Source organism: Astyanax mexicanus, chromosome 2, assembly GCF_023375975.1.
Source record: "Astyanax mexicanus isolate ESR-SI-001 chromosome 2, AstMex3_surface, whole genome shotgun sequence".
NCBI lineage: Eukaryota > Metazoa > Chordata > Actinopteri > Characiformes > Acestrorhamphidae > Astyanax > Astyanax mexicanus.
The window spans coordinates 71,370,294-71,387,519 of NC_064409.1; the positions used below are offsets into that span (position 1 = coordinate 71,370,294).

At 36.9% G+C, this 17,226-nt stretch overlaps 1 protein-coding gene across 1 annotated transcript; it reads left to right on the forward strand.

Moving 5' to 3' along the window:
* The first annotated feature begins 381 nt into the window (after positions 1 to 381).
* ube2d2 (ubiquitin-conjugating enzyme E2D 2 (UBC4/5 homolog, yeast)) lies at positions 382 to 15,108 on the forward strand. Its single transcript, XM_022672008.2, has 7 exons — positions 382 to 678; positions 3,824 to 3,887; positions 7,073 to 7,104; positions 7,576 to 7,653; positions 7,833 to 7,938; positions 11,409 to 11,502; positions 13,859 to 15,108. Exons 1-7 carry the CDS (start codon positions 655 to 657, stop codon positions 13,902 to 13,904), a joined length of 444 nt encoding a protein of 147 aa, XP_022527729.1. The 5' UTR covers positions 382 to 654; the 3' UTR covers positions 13,905 to 15,108.
* The last annotated feature ends 2,118 nt before the right edge of the window (positions 15,109 to 17,226 follow it).

The following is a 17,226-nucleotide window of genomic DNA, read 5'->3' on the forward strand; positions in this document are numbered from 1 at the left end:
CCTTTAAAGACATCAATTAATTCCCTTAACTTATTTTTTTAAGTTTATTGTATTTAGTAATCTATTTTTAAATTAACATACTAATCCCTCAATTTCATAAATCATTTTAAAGTTTCTTTAAAGTCTTACTAACAGAACAATTTATTACATTTACATTATATTTTACAACAGTTTTTTTAAGAACTTTAAACACTTGTCTACAAACATTTTATTGTTAATTAAAAAATAAATAATAAAATAAATAAATTAATATAAAAAATAATAACGCTTTCGCGGATTGATCCATATCAATCCGCACTTCTACTCGTTTTGGTGGCGCCGGAGTGCGCACTTAGTGCGAAATAGTGCGAAGGGCTTTGGGGCGGAGGGATCTCATTAGAGCGGCGTGATCCGGCATCTGCTGCTGCTGTTGCGGGAGGAAGAGCCGCTTTACTCTCTCTGTGCTTTTTAGCCGAGCTGCCCCTTTCAGTTTCGCCTTGAGAAAAAGACGTTTTCTCCCCGTATCGACCGGCTCCATCAGGCCGCCTTGATCCGAGGGACTGTCAGGTTTAGGTTGCGAGGTGGTCGGTGTCGGTTTAGAGGGAACCAGTCGGCGTTTTGGCCTTTTTAAATCGAGCGTAGTTCGGTTTCGGTGACAGCAGCACAGGAACAACAATGGCTCTGAAGAGAATTCATAAGGTAAGAGGAGGAAGTCATGGAGCCTGCGGTTACTGAGGGCCTCTTTCCGCTTCACAAGGCTTTAGAACTGCTGTAGCGGGGCGGGCTGCTCTCTGCGGGGATTAATCGTCGGTTAAAACACGACAAGGCATTGAATAAACTGCCTAGTGTTTCTTATTTCTGCCGCTTCCTTTTTTAGCTAACCTAAGCTACGTTTGTTAGTTCGCTAGCTTAGCTAACATGTTAGCTTGGTTAGCTAAGCTAAAAGCTAGCTCCGCCGGTGAACGGGGAGCTCGGGCTCGCAGCCTCCCGGATTTGGGGCCTGTTGGTTAGGCTATGCTTTGTACGCAAGTCCCTCTTATCATGTTTAAACGCTAATCGCTTATCTGTGATATCCAGCTGTGGCTTCAGGGCCGCGGTATAAGCGCAGTGTGCCGTTCTGGCAGCTTCTCACTGCGGGAAACGAGCGATATTTGAAGGGAACGCAAAAGCTTGTCAAGCTAATTAGCTTAGCCTGGCTAACGCTAGCTCGTGTAAGCAGGTTAGCGTAGCTAAGCTAAGCGGGTTTATTGAGTGATGCCAGGCTGTGTGAAGGCCTCGCTGTAAACCGCCGTTTTTTGACAGCTTCTGCCGATTCCAGGGCTTTAATAAAATCTATAAAACACACAAACAGGCCTTTAGTACTGTAAACAGTTCAAAAATAGTGTTGCTGGGTTTGGTTTGGGAGCTAACTGGCGGCTAGTTAGCTAGAACAACGCCTTTACTCCCCACTGGAAGATCTGCTGTAACCTAGGTTAACTAACGTAACGTTATAAAGTAGTTAGCGTAGCTAAAGTAGCTAGCTAGTTACCTTCATTTTCATTATGTCTAGCTGTTGGCTTAGGTGTGGACGACATGCCTCTAAAATTTTAACTCAACATTTCAGGGTATTTTTATAAAAAATATTTTTATAAAAAGTATTTATTTAGTATTATGGTCACCCAGACTGAATTTGTATATAATATAAGGATGCAGTAAAAGAAAACGTAAAATGTCACGTCAAAATATTTCAAACATGAAATTGCTGTCTCATTTTCCTTGACTTAGCTAGTTAACAGCAGCAGGTTGTGATATTTACCTAATATTAGGTGTGCAGTGAATATTTGGCATCTAAAATAGCAAAAAAATTTAGAGATTTTTGGTAAAAATACAAAATAGTTGATGTTGAACAATGCAATTTTCTTTTAAAAGAAAGCTAGACAAATGCCTTCAGTCAAAGTTAATGTTTTGACATATCACCAGAAGCTTCTTTATCACAAAAATAGTTTTCAAGAAGTTATTTCAGTTCATCTCTACTCTGCATAATTTAGTTTATTTTGATCTTGCACACAAAGTGTATATTAATATAATAGCATATTGGGTCACTGACTTTTACTGAGTTCTGGCGAAACCTTTTTTAATATTGCAGTAAATATTACAAAAAGAACATACTACAATGTCAGTTTTTATTAATATTGTGCAGACCTAATAGACAATTAGCAATTATCTCATTTGAAGGAGATTGAAGGATTAGAAAAGTTGTCTCTGCTCATTATATAAACCGTTACTGATAAAAGGACCTGTCTTTCTATACCTTTAGCTATAGGAACATTTGGTGTCTCAGGCGGATCCGTATTTATGTAAGCGTGAACATGGTTTGCAGCTTAGTCACATCTGAAACCTTCTGGTTCAGGCGCTGTAGTTGAACTTGTGTAATTGTTCACAGCCCTTGCTTTAATAATACAGGCTCAGCTTTAGCTTATGAACACCAGCAAAACTATTTCACTATTTGATCAATTCAACTATGGTTTTATCTACTAAATGTAGCTAATTGACTCCTAATAAACTAATTGAACAGCTTGAACACAGTTTGGCCACATGACCCAAGAAGGTGGAGCGAGTATAGTGTAAAAACATTAAAATGTGATTTTCTAGGTATTTTAAAGCTCAAACAGTAACACGTGCTTCCTGACGGCTGAGACTGAAAATGTGATTAAGAGTTTTGTCAGCAGTTTTTGCTAATTTATTTAATTTCATATTTTGCTTTGTTAGTATGTCTACTGGGATGGTAATATTCACTGTTTAGTAACACTTTAAATAACTGTATAATTGTGTGTTTTGAGAGATACATTTATTTAAAAACATTACAGTTAGGGACTTTTCTACTTAATTCATGGTTCAAATATAGAATATATATATAGTTTTTACACATCTTCCTAAGAGCCCCTTTACCATCAGTATTATTAATGTTATGGCTAAAATGCTGCGGGCATGTAGGTTCAATAGTTATTTTGGATTTATAATCTTGATTTAACCTTCTAACTAACTAGCTTTGGCTACTTAACCTCTGCTAACTAACTAGCAGATTTAACACCATTTGGGCTGGGGTGGGTGTAATATTATATTGGAATATTTTGACATTCCGACAAAGTACCTGCTAAAACAAAACAAAAGTGGAAGCAGTTTTTTTTTTTACAACTTGGTAAATATTTAAACACACTTCTGTACTTGGCAAAAAATCTAAATTTACATTAAAATTTCTTTTTAAACAGGGCTATTTTGTATATAAAATTAAACAAATTATTAAATTGTGTTGTGTATCAAGATATCAGTTTGTCACAGTATGAGAACATGGTCGCACTGCCCACCTCTAGTCCCAATTCCTGTTAGGGTGAACATAGTTTGAAGCTTAGGCACATTGTGTTTAACTCAGTGTACCTCTTTCTTGATTAATGCAAGGTCAGATTTACCCTCTGAACACATGTAAAACTATATAACTTATATAATTAATAATATAATGTAATCTTACTTAGTTTGAGTACTCGACCCCTAGTAAACTAACTTTGAGCAGATTTAACACAAGTCTTGTTTGTGTCTTTCACTTTCAGTTACTCTAAGTTTGCTATTTATTATATCCTGTTTCCTTGTTGCTTTTCACAGTAACATTTATTCCTACTTCTCTGAACCTGCTTTACATGAGTGAGCTTATTTTATTTCGAGGCAGGTTTACTATTACGGTTTCCTGTTGATCCCATAGCAATCAGCCTTCTTTTAAAGCTCTTTCTGCTTTGAGTGTGGACTGTTCAGTCTTATAATTTTTACACTAAAATGTGAGTCAGTTTGTCATGAGTTATTTTATTTCTTACAGGAACTGCACGACTTGGGCCGTGACCCACCTGCTCAGTGCTCAGCAGGGCCAGTAGGGGATGACAGTAAGTAGGACTCAAAAGTAATGGACCCAATAAACTAATCTACACTCAGCATTACTTTACAGTTAAGGGAATGACTCATCAAACAATTAGCAGAAAACCTGAACAGTTTTTTTTCCTTTTATCCTAAATAAATGTTTTATCCTGACACATAATAAATGCGATCAAAATCAGCTTTTTTAATTTTAAGTAGGAGCTGCAAGGCTGTAACTGGCTTACATTGGAGGGAAAAGACTAATGTAGTTTACTAGCAGAGTAAAACAAAAGAAGAAAACTTTAGACCCAAAAGGAAAAGTGTCTCTCCTTTAAGGTGATGTCAACCAAAATCAGTAATCAATGTACAGTACCTGTCAAAAGTTTGGACGCCACTTTTTGTTAAATGTTTATTTTATTTTTTTTTTTAAAGATTTTTTTCTGCATTGCAGATTAATATTAAATGCATACTATGAACTATAAAGGAACACACATTCATTTATGAAGTAAACAAAAGGTGTTAAACAAACCCATTATATATTTTATACTACAAAATATCCACATTTGCTTTGATTCCAACTTTGCCCGATCTTAGCTGATTCTCTCAGTTGGCTTCATGAGCTAGAACAAGAAATGGTTCTCCAGCTGTCTTAAAGGGGTTCTAGAGGTACTGAGATCTTGTTAACTGCTTTTTCTTCACTCTATGCTCCAACCTGTCTCAAACCGCCTGGGTTGGGTTTTTTTGGCAGGTGTTTCTGAAGGCCAAACACAACTACATATGCGTTTCTTCATGTTTTTTGTTAGTCTTTTATATTAATCCACAATGTAGTAGCTTAATACAAATAACAAACCAATATTAATGAAAATGTGTCCAAAGTTTTGAATGATACTGTAGTTCAAAGTGTAGTTTTGATATGAAATGTAACATTCTAGGAATGTCTGCATATTTGGCTAAATAGCTTTGAAAGGCTTTACAGAAAGCTGTTGGCTAAAAATGTCACTCAAAAGGTAACAACTATATTTCCAGATGGCAGAGCCTAAAATAATTGCTTACAATATTGTCTTTAATATAGCAGTGCAATAAATTACATGTAGTTTTAGTTTTGCTGATCTGTTTTAAGTAATATTTTGCTTTATTGGAAAATTTGTAGTTTTGTAGTTTATTAAAAAAAAATCAAACTAAAATACGTCCAGGTTATTAAAATTTTTGCAGTGGTGAAAAAAATGGCAAAATGTTGAAAATCTGCCAAACTATTTGGTGTTTAGATCAAGAAAAATTTACAGCATCCCTACATGCTTGTACATAATGTATATGAATGTATATTTCTGCTTTATACGTACAATGTGTTTGTATATACACCTTCCTTGCCACACCTTCTGACACAGATCACCACCACATTAAAAAAAAAATACAATTGACCTTTCATTGTTAAGCTGATTTGGCTGTTTTTATCCCCATTATTTGGTTTAAGTATTTGGTGGAATACCTCGTCCTCTAAAATTTGGGCCACAACTCACAGGGCACGACAACCTTGGTTGTGGCTCAAAGGTGACAATGAAAATGTTGCTACACTGTTTTACATATAAGACGAGTCATTCCTGAAATTCCTTGATTGCTTAGTAGCTCTAAGAGTTGCTATGCATCATAGCACAGTACAGAGATTGGAAACAGGTCTAACTACTGAGAGACATTAAACATGTCTGTACTACTACTGCTATGTGCCCTACACGCACAAGTGAGTCAGCTGTTACGTCATGATATAGCTGAGCGTGTGGTTTGTGATTTTAATCAGTATCTAAAGAACACTGGCCAACTATATAGTACATTTACTTGGTTGTATAACATTTTATTTGAGATATTTATTGTTGTTTTTTTCTACATTTATTTGCACAGTCTTCTTTAACAAATGTATAGTGTTTTACACATTTGTGTTGGGTAATGACATTCAGTTGTTAAATATACAGAAAAACCTCTCTGCTTTAGACCCCAAATTAACATTAAAATACATTTCTCCCAAGGTAAACGATACATCAACACGCTAATTCCACACCGTAATATGTCCACCAGCCCTAGATTTGATGTTAAAATTGACCTTTTTACAAATTAAGTCTAAAAAAACACACAAAAAAAACAGCAAAGTATCACGATGACCATGCTCCCTGGTAGTTGCGAGGATGTTCACACAGTCATGCTTTTGGCTCACTATTGTGAAATGACATGATTGAGGGCACCCACTTCCCACGGTTGCCCCTGGCAGCAGCATTAGCTGTGACATAATGTTGTAATATAAAAATGTCAGGTGCTGTTCCCCCTGTCTGCCTGTCCTCTGAGCACTCCTGATTTGATAGCAGCAGCAGCAGCTCATCACTATTTAGGATGTGGCTTTAGAAGCTGCAGGCCTTTTAGTTTAAATGGATGCCACAAACTATAAAATCTAATTTTCTGATGAATCACAGGACAGCGACAGGTTTGTCACAGTGTAAACTAGCTTTAAAGATGAGGTCAAAACAATGGTACCAGTCAGAAGACACACCTAATTTCCTACAATGTAAATTAATATTGAAGTCATCTTGACTATAATCATGTAGTAAGTTTAACCTGTTAAACTAAACAAACTAGAATACTCGAATGTCTCTTATCTGGGGTGCTGTTAACTTCCAGTTTCTGAGGCTGGTAACTCTGATGAAAGTATCCTGTGCAACAGATACCTCTTGCTCTTCCATCCTGAGGAGGTCCTGATGAGTGCCAGTGACCTTCATTTTTTTAAATATTTCTTCTTTATTTAGTTGAGTAGTTCTTGCCATAATATGATTTAGAGCATTACTCAAATAGGGCTATTCACTGTATACCAACTCTACCTCTTCACAACTTTACAGCTGATGCTCTCAAACACATTAAGAGGTCAAGAAATTCAAGTTCAGCACAGCTGTTAACTGAAAGGCATTCCAGGTGAATCATAAAGCTAACTTAGAAAAAGACTAAATGTGCCGTTTAGTTTAACACTTGTTTTGGATTAAATTGTTTCAATATGTATTTATTATTAATCTACAATGCAGCAAATTTAAATAATGAGTTTAAATAATAAGTTGTCAATGGTTGACAAAGTGTATAGTGTTTTCATTTAAAATTAAAAATGAGTGATTACTGTTCTGTGTGATCACTTTGAAATTGTTCTGTAAGTCTCATTGCATTTTTTTTTATTTATCTTTTGCAGTGTTTCACTGGCAGGCCACAATAATGGGACCAGTAAGTATTTCTGTCTCTTAAAGGCCCCTGGGTTAAAGACATTTGTTCCTCACTGTTTGAGCTAGGATTGCAATATATTGAAAAACTTTATTTCTACAGCATTTATATTTCAATATTAAAAAAGATGGAATTTCCTCTAATTACAACAGAAACTGACAATATTTAAAAAGTCTGTGATATTTGGCTAATCTAGTGTACCTATAGTAGCATGGGATTTTTTTGTGCAAAGCAGAAAAAAAGAACTTGTGTAATGCTGGACATCCTGCAGAGTGTTAATTGTGGTTGCCCACATTGCAGTGATGATGCTGTAACAGTATATTACACAGCTCTGTTGAGAACTCATTCCCCAATATAATGTAACAGTGCAGTTTTACACCAAGAATTAAAAATTAGTTTCCAAAACTTCAGAATTTAAATAGTTCACAAGCTGTAATTCATATTTTTCTCATTTTTTTTCTTTTCTTCCTTCAGAATGACAGTCCTTACCAGGGTGGGGTGTTCTTCTTGACCATTCACTTTCCCACAGATTACCCCTTCAAACCGCCAAAGGTTGGTATCCACAACACTTAATTTCAGAAGGGCAGCTTTAATGCATAGTAGGTTAGTTTAACCACATTTTATTCTGAAAATTGGGTTAAACATTTCTTCTTATACTTATTTAACTTTATAAAAAAAGGTACTCAGGTACTCTAAGGGGGAAGTGTCTTGAACCTTAATTTTGTTTTTAGGTTGCATTCACCACAAGAATCTACCACCCAAATATCAACAGCAATGGCAGCATCTGTCTGGATATTCTAAGGTCTCAGTGGTCACCTGCCCTCACCATCTCCAAAGGTATGTGTCCTTCAGCCGATGTCAGTTCAGGTTCTCTAAGATCTACGAACATTTAATCAAACAATTGTACAGTGTTTGTTTGCTGTATTGCTTGTGCTGGTTCTGCGCAGTTCAGAAACTTATCCAGGACTGGAATTTATAAAACAGTCATGATTTAGATTGCTGAGCTCTCATCTTGATTTGTCTGCATTTATGAAGGTCATGGCCACAACGCTTTCTGAGAGTTCCTTACATTGGATGTGAATACAGACCTCAAATCTTATTAAAAGATTTATAATTGTGAAGTGAAAGACACTTGACTTGGCAAATCTAGCAATTGGCTTTATCCTAAATTGCCCTTTATGAGGTAATAGTCACTGGATTCCTTTGTAAACTAAATGTTTACAAAACTGTTGGTCTCTTTTTAAGCCATGTAAACACCCATTGTTTCGTGCTGAGGAGTACGGATTGGCATATGGGTTAAAGTCCATGTGAGAAGCACAGGACAATAAGGAACAAATACTATGGAAAAGCTCTACAGGCAATACTCTCTTGGAAAGTTGCCTCGTGCGTATTACCCCGGAATGTTTCCAGAACTCTCCGGCATAAACAGTTGATAATTACTGAACGTTTCTTGAACAGACTCCTTTGGAAACAAACCAGCCATGAGGATTATGGATCCTCATTCATTTTACCTTTTATTTGTTCTAGAAATTTAACTTTTGAGCACATAATACTAGTCTCAACTTGGGTAATATTTGCCCAAAGATTGAACACTAATGTATTTTTGTCTTACCTTTTAATTAAAAACTACAACTACAAAACTACTATTTTAAAATATTTATTGAGCACACAGTTCAACATAGTATCCCAGCTGACCAATGAATCATGTACATTTACTTCAGAAGTGCAATTCTAATAATATATTTACAGACAGAGAAAGGCACACGGTCATTTTCAAACAAACAAATGCTAAGGTCAAGCTAGCCACTAAGAACCCAGACCTATTTCTAAATATTTATGCAAAATTCCAAATTGAACATGACTGTTAATATTTTAACCTTAAAATTGTGATTGGACAAATGACACCAATATTTTTTTTTAACTTATGTTTTTAAAAGTTTGGGCTAGCAATCCTTTCAGAGCGAGTTATATGGAGTGGAAACATATGAATTAAAGTGTTTTAATTGTTAAACTGCTTGGAACGATAAGAAACTGCTTTAATAAAAAAAACTAACAATATGGGCTATTTTGTGTTAACATAGCGTAGATAACATTACTATCCTAGTCCTGTATAGCTTCTCTTTCAGCTGGAAAACAGCCAGCTTGTGTAAATGTATGATTACTGAATCTTTAGCACTTTAATTTGTGCGAGGAGAGTGTAAAAAAAAAAAAAAAAACTTAAACCTGGCATATCTCTACGTTATGCCTGCTCTCTCCCTCACTGTGTGTTTGGTACACAGCAGCACTCTAATATGCAGTTCCACTGGGAGGACTGGTCCTTCAGGACTGGTCCTGATGATGGAGGAAAAACTGCTTTATGACAAATTGATACTCACTAAATATATATTTAGTGCATTCATATTCACTTCATATTAAATCACTTAAGTCTGTACTGTATTTTAGGGGTCTAAACCAAACTGAAATGAATAGGCCTTCATTTTCAGTAAAGATGTAGGAACCTTTTAAATTTAGAGTAAGATCTGAGTTCATTATTATACAAGTGGTCGCCAACACTGCTCCTGAAGCCTCCAACCTTGAATGCATTTTTTGTGCAGAAAGCAAATCAGGTGTTCACCGCACCTGTCCTACTCGTTAGACTAATCACAGAACTCATTACCTGGAAAAAAATTTGCTCAGCTGAGCTTTCCAAAAGGTCCATTTAGGCCATTTAACTGTGACACTGTTGTTTTATTGAATTAGAGTAATGGAGAAACCGTTTCATTGAATTAGAATAAATGCTCGAATTTTTGTTTTCTGTCAAGTGTTCACTGTGCAGTATAAAGTCAGGGTTGAGTAGAATTTCTAAGTTGTAAAATCAATCATGGGTAAGCAGCGCGACCTCTCAACCGGAATAGTGGCTCAAATTCAAGCCCTTCGCCAACAAGGCTTGACCCAAACTAAAATTGCTGAGTAGCTCGGCATCAGCCAGTCTTCCGTCTGCAAAGCTCTCAAGAAAAACTGCAGCTAGCGCACCAACTGTTCCGGCGTCCGAAAAACTTCTGCTCGCGACAACAAGCAGCTGAGAAAGATCGCAGTCAGCAACCGGTTCAAGTCCACTTCCGAGCTCACCGACTTGTGGAACAAGCAGACCGGCGCTGTCGTCTCCAGATCAACCACTTACCGTCGTCTGCGCGAACTCGGCTTCAAATCTCGCGTTCCAGCAGTAAAACCGATGCTGAACAAGAAACAAATGGAGAAACGGCTGAAGTGGGCCAAAGAACACGGCGAGTGGACTGCTGAAGACTGGCAGAAAGTGGTCTTCAGTGACTAATCACGCTTCTGCATCTCCTTCGGTGACCAAGGTCCTCGTGTGTGGCGTCGTGGTGGCGAAACCTACAACCACGAGTGCGTGAAAAGATCCGTCAAGTTTCCCCAGAGCGTTATGGTCTGGGGATGCATGTCCGCTCGAGGTGTAGGGAAACTCTGCTTCCTCAAGAAGACGGTCAATGCTGCCGTATATCAAGATGTTCTGGAAACGTTCCTGATTCCGACTGTTGAGGAACAGTTCAGCGAAGAAGACTTCATATTTCAACAGGATCTTGCACCGGCTCATGCGGCAAAGTCGACCAAAGATCGGTTCACTAAAAAACAGCTTGAAGTTTTGGCATGGCCGGCCAACTCGCCTGACCTCAATGTCATTGAAAACCTTTGGGCCATCGTCAAGCGGAAAATTCGCGACAGAAAACCTACTACGCTGGACCAACTGAAGCAGAACATCGCCACTGCCTGGGAAGCTGTGAGTGCAGAAACTTGCGACAAGCTGGTCAAATCGATGCCGCGGAGAATTCAGGCAGTCATACAAGCCAAGGGGGCAGCCACAAAATACTGAGAAAGTGATGATTGTAATTATAATAAAAATTATTCTAATTCAATGAAACGGTTTCTCCATTATTCTAATTCAATAAAACAACAGTGTCACAGTTAAATGGCCTAAATGGGCCTTTTGGAAAGCTCAGCTGAGCAAATTTTTTTCCAGGTAACGAGTTCTGTGATTAGTCTAACGAGTAGGACAGGTGCGGTGAACACCTGATTTGCTTTCTGCACAAAAAATGCATTCAAAGAATTTCATGATTGCACTATTTCAAATTATTCTAATTCGTTGACCAGCACCTGTAGAGCTCATGTTTAATAGAGATTTAAAGGAATCTGAGTTAAACTAGGTCTTAGAGTTTTTACCTTGATATGAATGAGTCTTTGATTTGTGTGGGCTCTGTTATACTGGGTTATTGTTTGTCCTTACCATTGTGTACCTTCTATTTTTTCTACAGTACTCTTGTCAATCTGCTCTCTGCTGTGCGACCCCAATCCGGATGACCCCTTAGTACCCGAGATTGCCCGCATCTACAAGACTGACAGGGAAAAGTAAGTGTTCTCTTGCTCCATGACTGTACAAATAATTTTCCCCTGGCACCATTTTTGCTCCTAATACTGGCCTTGAAGCTAGGATTTTAATCATTTTAATTTGTAGACTATTTTACATGTTTATCTTTAATTTCTGCCGTGCATGGAGGATTGGTGCTGTGCTCTGACTAGCTCTTATCATTTTTTCTGTTTATTTTGATTGTTTTTTAATTTTTTTAAATATTTTTTTACTTTACATTATTTAGTGTCTTGTCACAAACATTAGTGTGCATTACATTAATTATAAATCAAATTCTTAATATTATAATTATATTGTAACAAAATTAAGTAATACATTTTGGAAAAAGGTTGGCCATATCATCCTCCCTTACAGCTTTTTTTTATTATTATTTTTTTTTTAAGGCTAGATCCACAACAATGTTTGATCTCCATTTTTGGCCTTTTTCATGAATTTTAATCCATATTGTGTTCATTTCTGACAATGAGTGGACCAACAGAACCATGTCTGTATTAATGAGATTAATGAGATCCTCGATATGCTCAGCACTAAAGTTTACTATTAAGGCCATTTTTCTTTGTTAAAGATTTTTTTTTATATATATATATATATATATATATATATATATATTTATATATTTTTAAAGGTTTCATATGACCGCACCCTGTAGTTACTTGATTGTCTGCTGCTTGATTTAGGGTGTGCTGCTACAATTAAGCAGCACATTAAATAATAGACAACAGCAACTATCTATTACTTTGTTAATTGATTATTCAGATAATTTTTGATTCATCAATTTTCAACGGATTAAAAAGTAACATCGGCATTTGATTTCCAGCATTTTATTTAATAAGCCAAACTCTCTTTGTATTAATGTTGTTGTAATTGTATAAGGAACACACAACCTTCCCTTGTTAAAAATGGTAATGCTAGTGCTACTTTGTTTGTTTAATTTGAGAGATTTACCAGAACTAGACGTCTAATTTAACTAGCTGGCTCTATGAAAATTGAGTGAAAGGAACAAAAAATAGTTAACTTACCGTCAGCCTTCATCACCTGTGGCTCCTCCATGCATCCAGCTTAATGGTGCTTTACTGCCACGGCATTGTTTGGCTTAATGCACCACATTAGGGGGTAGCAACTGTACTTGTGTATATAATAACATGGACCCAACTAATAAAAAATTATATTAGTTGCTAACTGTGTTAATCAAATTTAATCAATTAGTTGTTAAAGTCCTAAAGAGATCATCCCTTGACACCTGATCGGTAGGTTTCGAGTTCCTTATGTTTAATATGGTTGTTTAAAATGAATGGTCTAATAAAGAGGTACAGAGTGTTTCAGTGTCATTGTGGAGATGTGAGGGAAGTGGCAGATATGAATCGGTGTAGTTGTCTATCTAGAACTGTTCTTTGGGTAGACCATCTGTCTCCCGTTTCCTGTGAGGAAGTAAACAGACTGTTTCTGAAGTCTGAGATCTTGAGAATGCCACAGCAGATAAACAGGGTAGTGCTGATGCTGAGTGACCTGTCACTGAAATTAGCGTTTAGAGTAAAGGAAACTCTCCAACTGTCCTTAACAGCAGTGGAGATTTTATCAGCAGAACATAAACAGATTCGGCTTATTTGCAATGCGGAACTTGTTTTGCTGCTCATATAGTGAATAGACAAGTCACAAACACAAAGTGACATTGACAAGTATTTAAACTAAGAGAGTTGGGGCAGATAAAATAAGGACTTATATAATGTACAGAAGTTAGTAAAATATGCTGTAAATATAGCTAAGTTGCAGTATTAGCCAGTGCATGGGTTTTATAATTGTTGATGGCTAAGATTGTTTGACCATTTTGAGTAGCTGTTTCTTAAGACAAATTAATCCTAAAAGTTTATTCTTTATTTAAATTGTAATGGCAAGCAAAAAAAACAAGCTTTTTCTTTTTAAAACACATATAAAACCATTATGCTAAATGTAAAAAATAATTTATAGATTGTGAATGTAGCTACAATTGCTGAAATGGCTTATTGATGCTATTTAGACACTTGAACAAAGCTTTAAAGGTGTTGGAAAATTCCCCTCTCTCAAAACAAGGAATAAGTCGAAAGTGAAAGCAAGCAAGATGGAAACTAGAAAGAAACCACTTCTATCTACTACAGCCCCATACAAAGTCAGCTGACGCTAACACGGCCAACACCAGACTGACTGAACTTAAAATAAACAGTTGACTGTTCAGACTGCTCACATTGCTGTGGTGAATGGCTGTCATTACTCTCTTTTAAGTGCTGTGAAAGTGAAGTGAATTATGTTTTTAGTGGAATCCTAATGGTTTTCTCTTTTGTGTTTTGTGTTTTTTCTCCACAGGTACAACAGAATAGCTCGGGAATGGACACAAAAGTATGCAATGTAGTTTTGGAGTTAGAATCATGGCGGGAAAAAAAATTACACCTCTCCATCTTAAGGTTAGGGGAGATTTGAAAGTTTAAGAGATAAAAAAAAAAAAAAAAAGCTAAAGAAAAAAAAACAGATCTTGTTGGTTTCCATTGGAGTGCTTTCTTTAAGCCACGCCTCCCCTCACCAGAGCACCTCCCCCCCACTCCCCACCTTACCCCACCCTCCTGGTAGCCATGGTGTACATACTTTCAAACTTCGACTGTAGCTCAAATCCAGCTGTTTTCCCTCCACCCCACCAACTCCCCCACCCGAAAACAAACAAACGAAAAATCTTCGCTCCATGTCTCTTGCTTTACCGTCTCCGTCGCAGCAATGGTGACGTGCCTGCTGCTTAGGGTCAGCCAGTCTCAATTTTTGCAGTTGAAAATCTTCATGACTCTAAAAGCATTCCTTGTTTTTAAGCACTGGGGAGGGAGGGAAATTATTTTTCTTTGTTTTTCTTTTTTTTTCTTATCTCCCCTGTTTTGTGATTATAGTGGAAATTGAGGGATATGTTCTTTACATTTTTCCATTTATTCTGTTTCCTGGGCTTCCAGATGTATCTTGGATCAGGAAAAGGGTTTATTTTTTTATTTTTATTTTTTGTTTTGTTCCTTTCTATTGACTGAGGAGGGAGGGGTGTATGCTGGCTATCTTTTGTATAAAATCTATAAGGAATTCTTTTAAAATCATAGCAGGTTTATTAATGGCAAAATGTCGGACCTTTGGGTCCTCTCTTCTGGATCATTCTAAAGGACTTGAATACTATGAATATAAGTTACTTTTTGTTTTTCCATTTGCCATAACCAAGACTGTCTTTACCCCTTCCCTTAGCCACGACCAATTCAGCATCATTCTCACTGTTCTCGAGAATTTTGGACCAGTTATTTAAAGCAGAATCTTAGTTAAGCACGTGTTATGAGTTTACTTTTTTGTTGTTTTTCTTCTCCTGCCCCCCCCCCCAATAACTCTTAGTTCCATTTTAGCTGCATTTTTTTTTGTTTCCCCTCTGCTCTTGTTGAAATTAGATGCTAACATGGCTGAGACAGACTCGATTGGGTCCCCGGGTGAGAGGACACAACTCCTCACAGACAAACTTCTGTATATTTAATTTCCTGACAGGCTCGTTGAGCTTTGTGTGTTGATTAAAACTGTGTAATAAAATGATTACTAAAGTCTGATCCTGCAATGTGATGGAGTTTTAATTGGGTTTTGTCTTTTCTTTTCTTTTTTTAAGCAACTTTAAGCATTTTTACCTTTTTAAAATAGCAGCTTCTCTGACTGATGTGAAGAGTGGTGCACCTTAGAGGTGCACAGGACCTCGCACTAGCAACTGAGCACCAGTGTTCTTTTGACAGGGTTCTGTTGAGTTATTACATGAGATTTGTAAAAAGTAACGTGTGCTTAAAGAACTTGTCTGGTCTTTTGTTGCATCAATCAGAGAACATTTGCATCTGTAGCACCTTTATTTTAAAGTGGTAGTCTGTGTTGTGTTTCTATACAGAAAGCAGAAGCATTTCTGATTAGAGAAGAGATAAAATATTGCTTAGTGGTACCAGTGTGCTGGAACGACCATCCCTGCTAAGCCTGATATATTCATTCTAAAAACTGGGGTGTCGGCTCAGTTTTCGCAGGAGTTCTTCTGGCCACATCACACGTCTTTACGTACTCACGTCACACGTACAGCCTCTAAAAGAGGGTCCGGCTCAGTTTCACTGAACGTGAGTGGCTGGCGGAGCACCGGAGTCGTCAGAAGGGGAAACACTCAGTCCTCAGTAGCTTGTTCATTTAAACTGACAAAACTGACAACTGTATATAATAACACTCTTACGTTCTCTGAAGACATTTCCCTCAGCATTTCCTGACTGATCCCTCATTCACTCACTCACTCGCTGAACATAACCTGAAATCAGATTCCTCTGTTGTGGAAGGAGACTGCATCACACCCTAAAAGCGATTCTTCCACATGCTCGCTGCAATTACCTATTCTTGCCAGAGAAGGCCCCAAATTTCCCAAATCCCAAAATTTACAGACATCAGCTTCAAGCAATGTATTTGTCCAGTCGACACTGTTCTTTTGCGTTTAAAATATTTTGTCTGCTTATATAACTGTCTAAAGTGTGATTTTGCTCCTGGTCACCCTCTACATTTAAAAAGGTCCATTTGTCCTTTACTTGTCTGTCACCCTATAATGCAGCTTTTTGGGTTAATTAAATCATGAATAATGAAATCAATGAATAATTGGGCTTAGCTGATCACCCTTTTTACACATATAGTTTTACATTGTTAAATGATGAGTAATACTCCTATTTTGGAGCTTCTGGTTTTCTGGTTGGCTGCTTCATTCTTGTCTAGTTTTTGTCCAGAATGATTAAATCACGATTATATCAAGCCTTTCATAGAGGTTTGGAAGTCAAGTGTCAGGATTGCAGTTGTAAATGGAGCAAGGCATTTTATGCCTCTAAAAGCTGCATCACAAAATTATTATATGACTATTTTGAGTGCTCATCACATGAGTCTGAGAGATTATTGTACTTAGGCAGTTTAAGTAGCGTTTTCTGATCTGTAATAATTGTGAACACACTTATGCAAGGATTGTGAGTCAGTATAATAAGGATGTTGCATCACCTCATCCCAGAAGTATTGGATAGAGCGCTCTCGTTCCAGAGAACAAAGTTCCTCTGCCCCAAAGCTCAATGCTGGAGTTTTTACCCCTCTACTGCACTCTTAGGAATGGTGTCAGTGTTTTTATGTCCTATTGTAAAGAAGTGTGTTAGCTAACTGAAATTAGCTGAATGTCATGTTTAGAAAAGGTAACCGAAATCATATATAGTGTCAACATATAGTGTATTTTTATTATTTAAAAACACTGATACACTTGAAGCAGCTTCTTAAACACAGACAGCCATGTGACTTTATTACAGTCCATTCAGCAATTAATATAAGTGAAAGTTTAACACTGATGCAGACATTCAATCGTGCAATAAAAAAAACATTGAAAATCCTTTTACACCCACACAGAAGGTGACCTAAGGGGAAAAACAACCCAAAATAACCTGAAACTGATGCATGTCAGAAATGACTGTTTATTTGCTTAGCATGCTGTTAAGCTTAATGGGTAACATTTAAGGCACATTTTGTACCAGATATTACAGTGTAAATTCAGCAAATAAATGGTAGATTTGTGTTAATAAAAATTGTACCAAAGGTCATGAATGTGTTTAGTTGTTATAACACATTTAGTAAATCATTTGACCGGGATGTCTAAACTTTTTTTTTATAATGGGTAATAAGTCTCT

Coding starts and splice junctions, on each gene's coding strand:
- ube2d2 (XM_022672008.2), top strand. CDS start 655: ATGGCTCTGAAGAGAATTCATAAG. Junction 7,654..7,832: donor ACCCCTTCAAACCGCCAAAG/GTTGGTATCCAC, acceptor TTTTGTTTTTAG/GTTGCATTCACCACAAGAAT. Junction 7,939..11,408: donor TGCCCTCACCATCTCCAAAG/GTATGTGTCCTT, acceptor TTTTTTCTACAG/TACTCTTGTCAATCTGCTCT.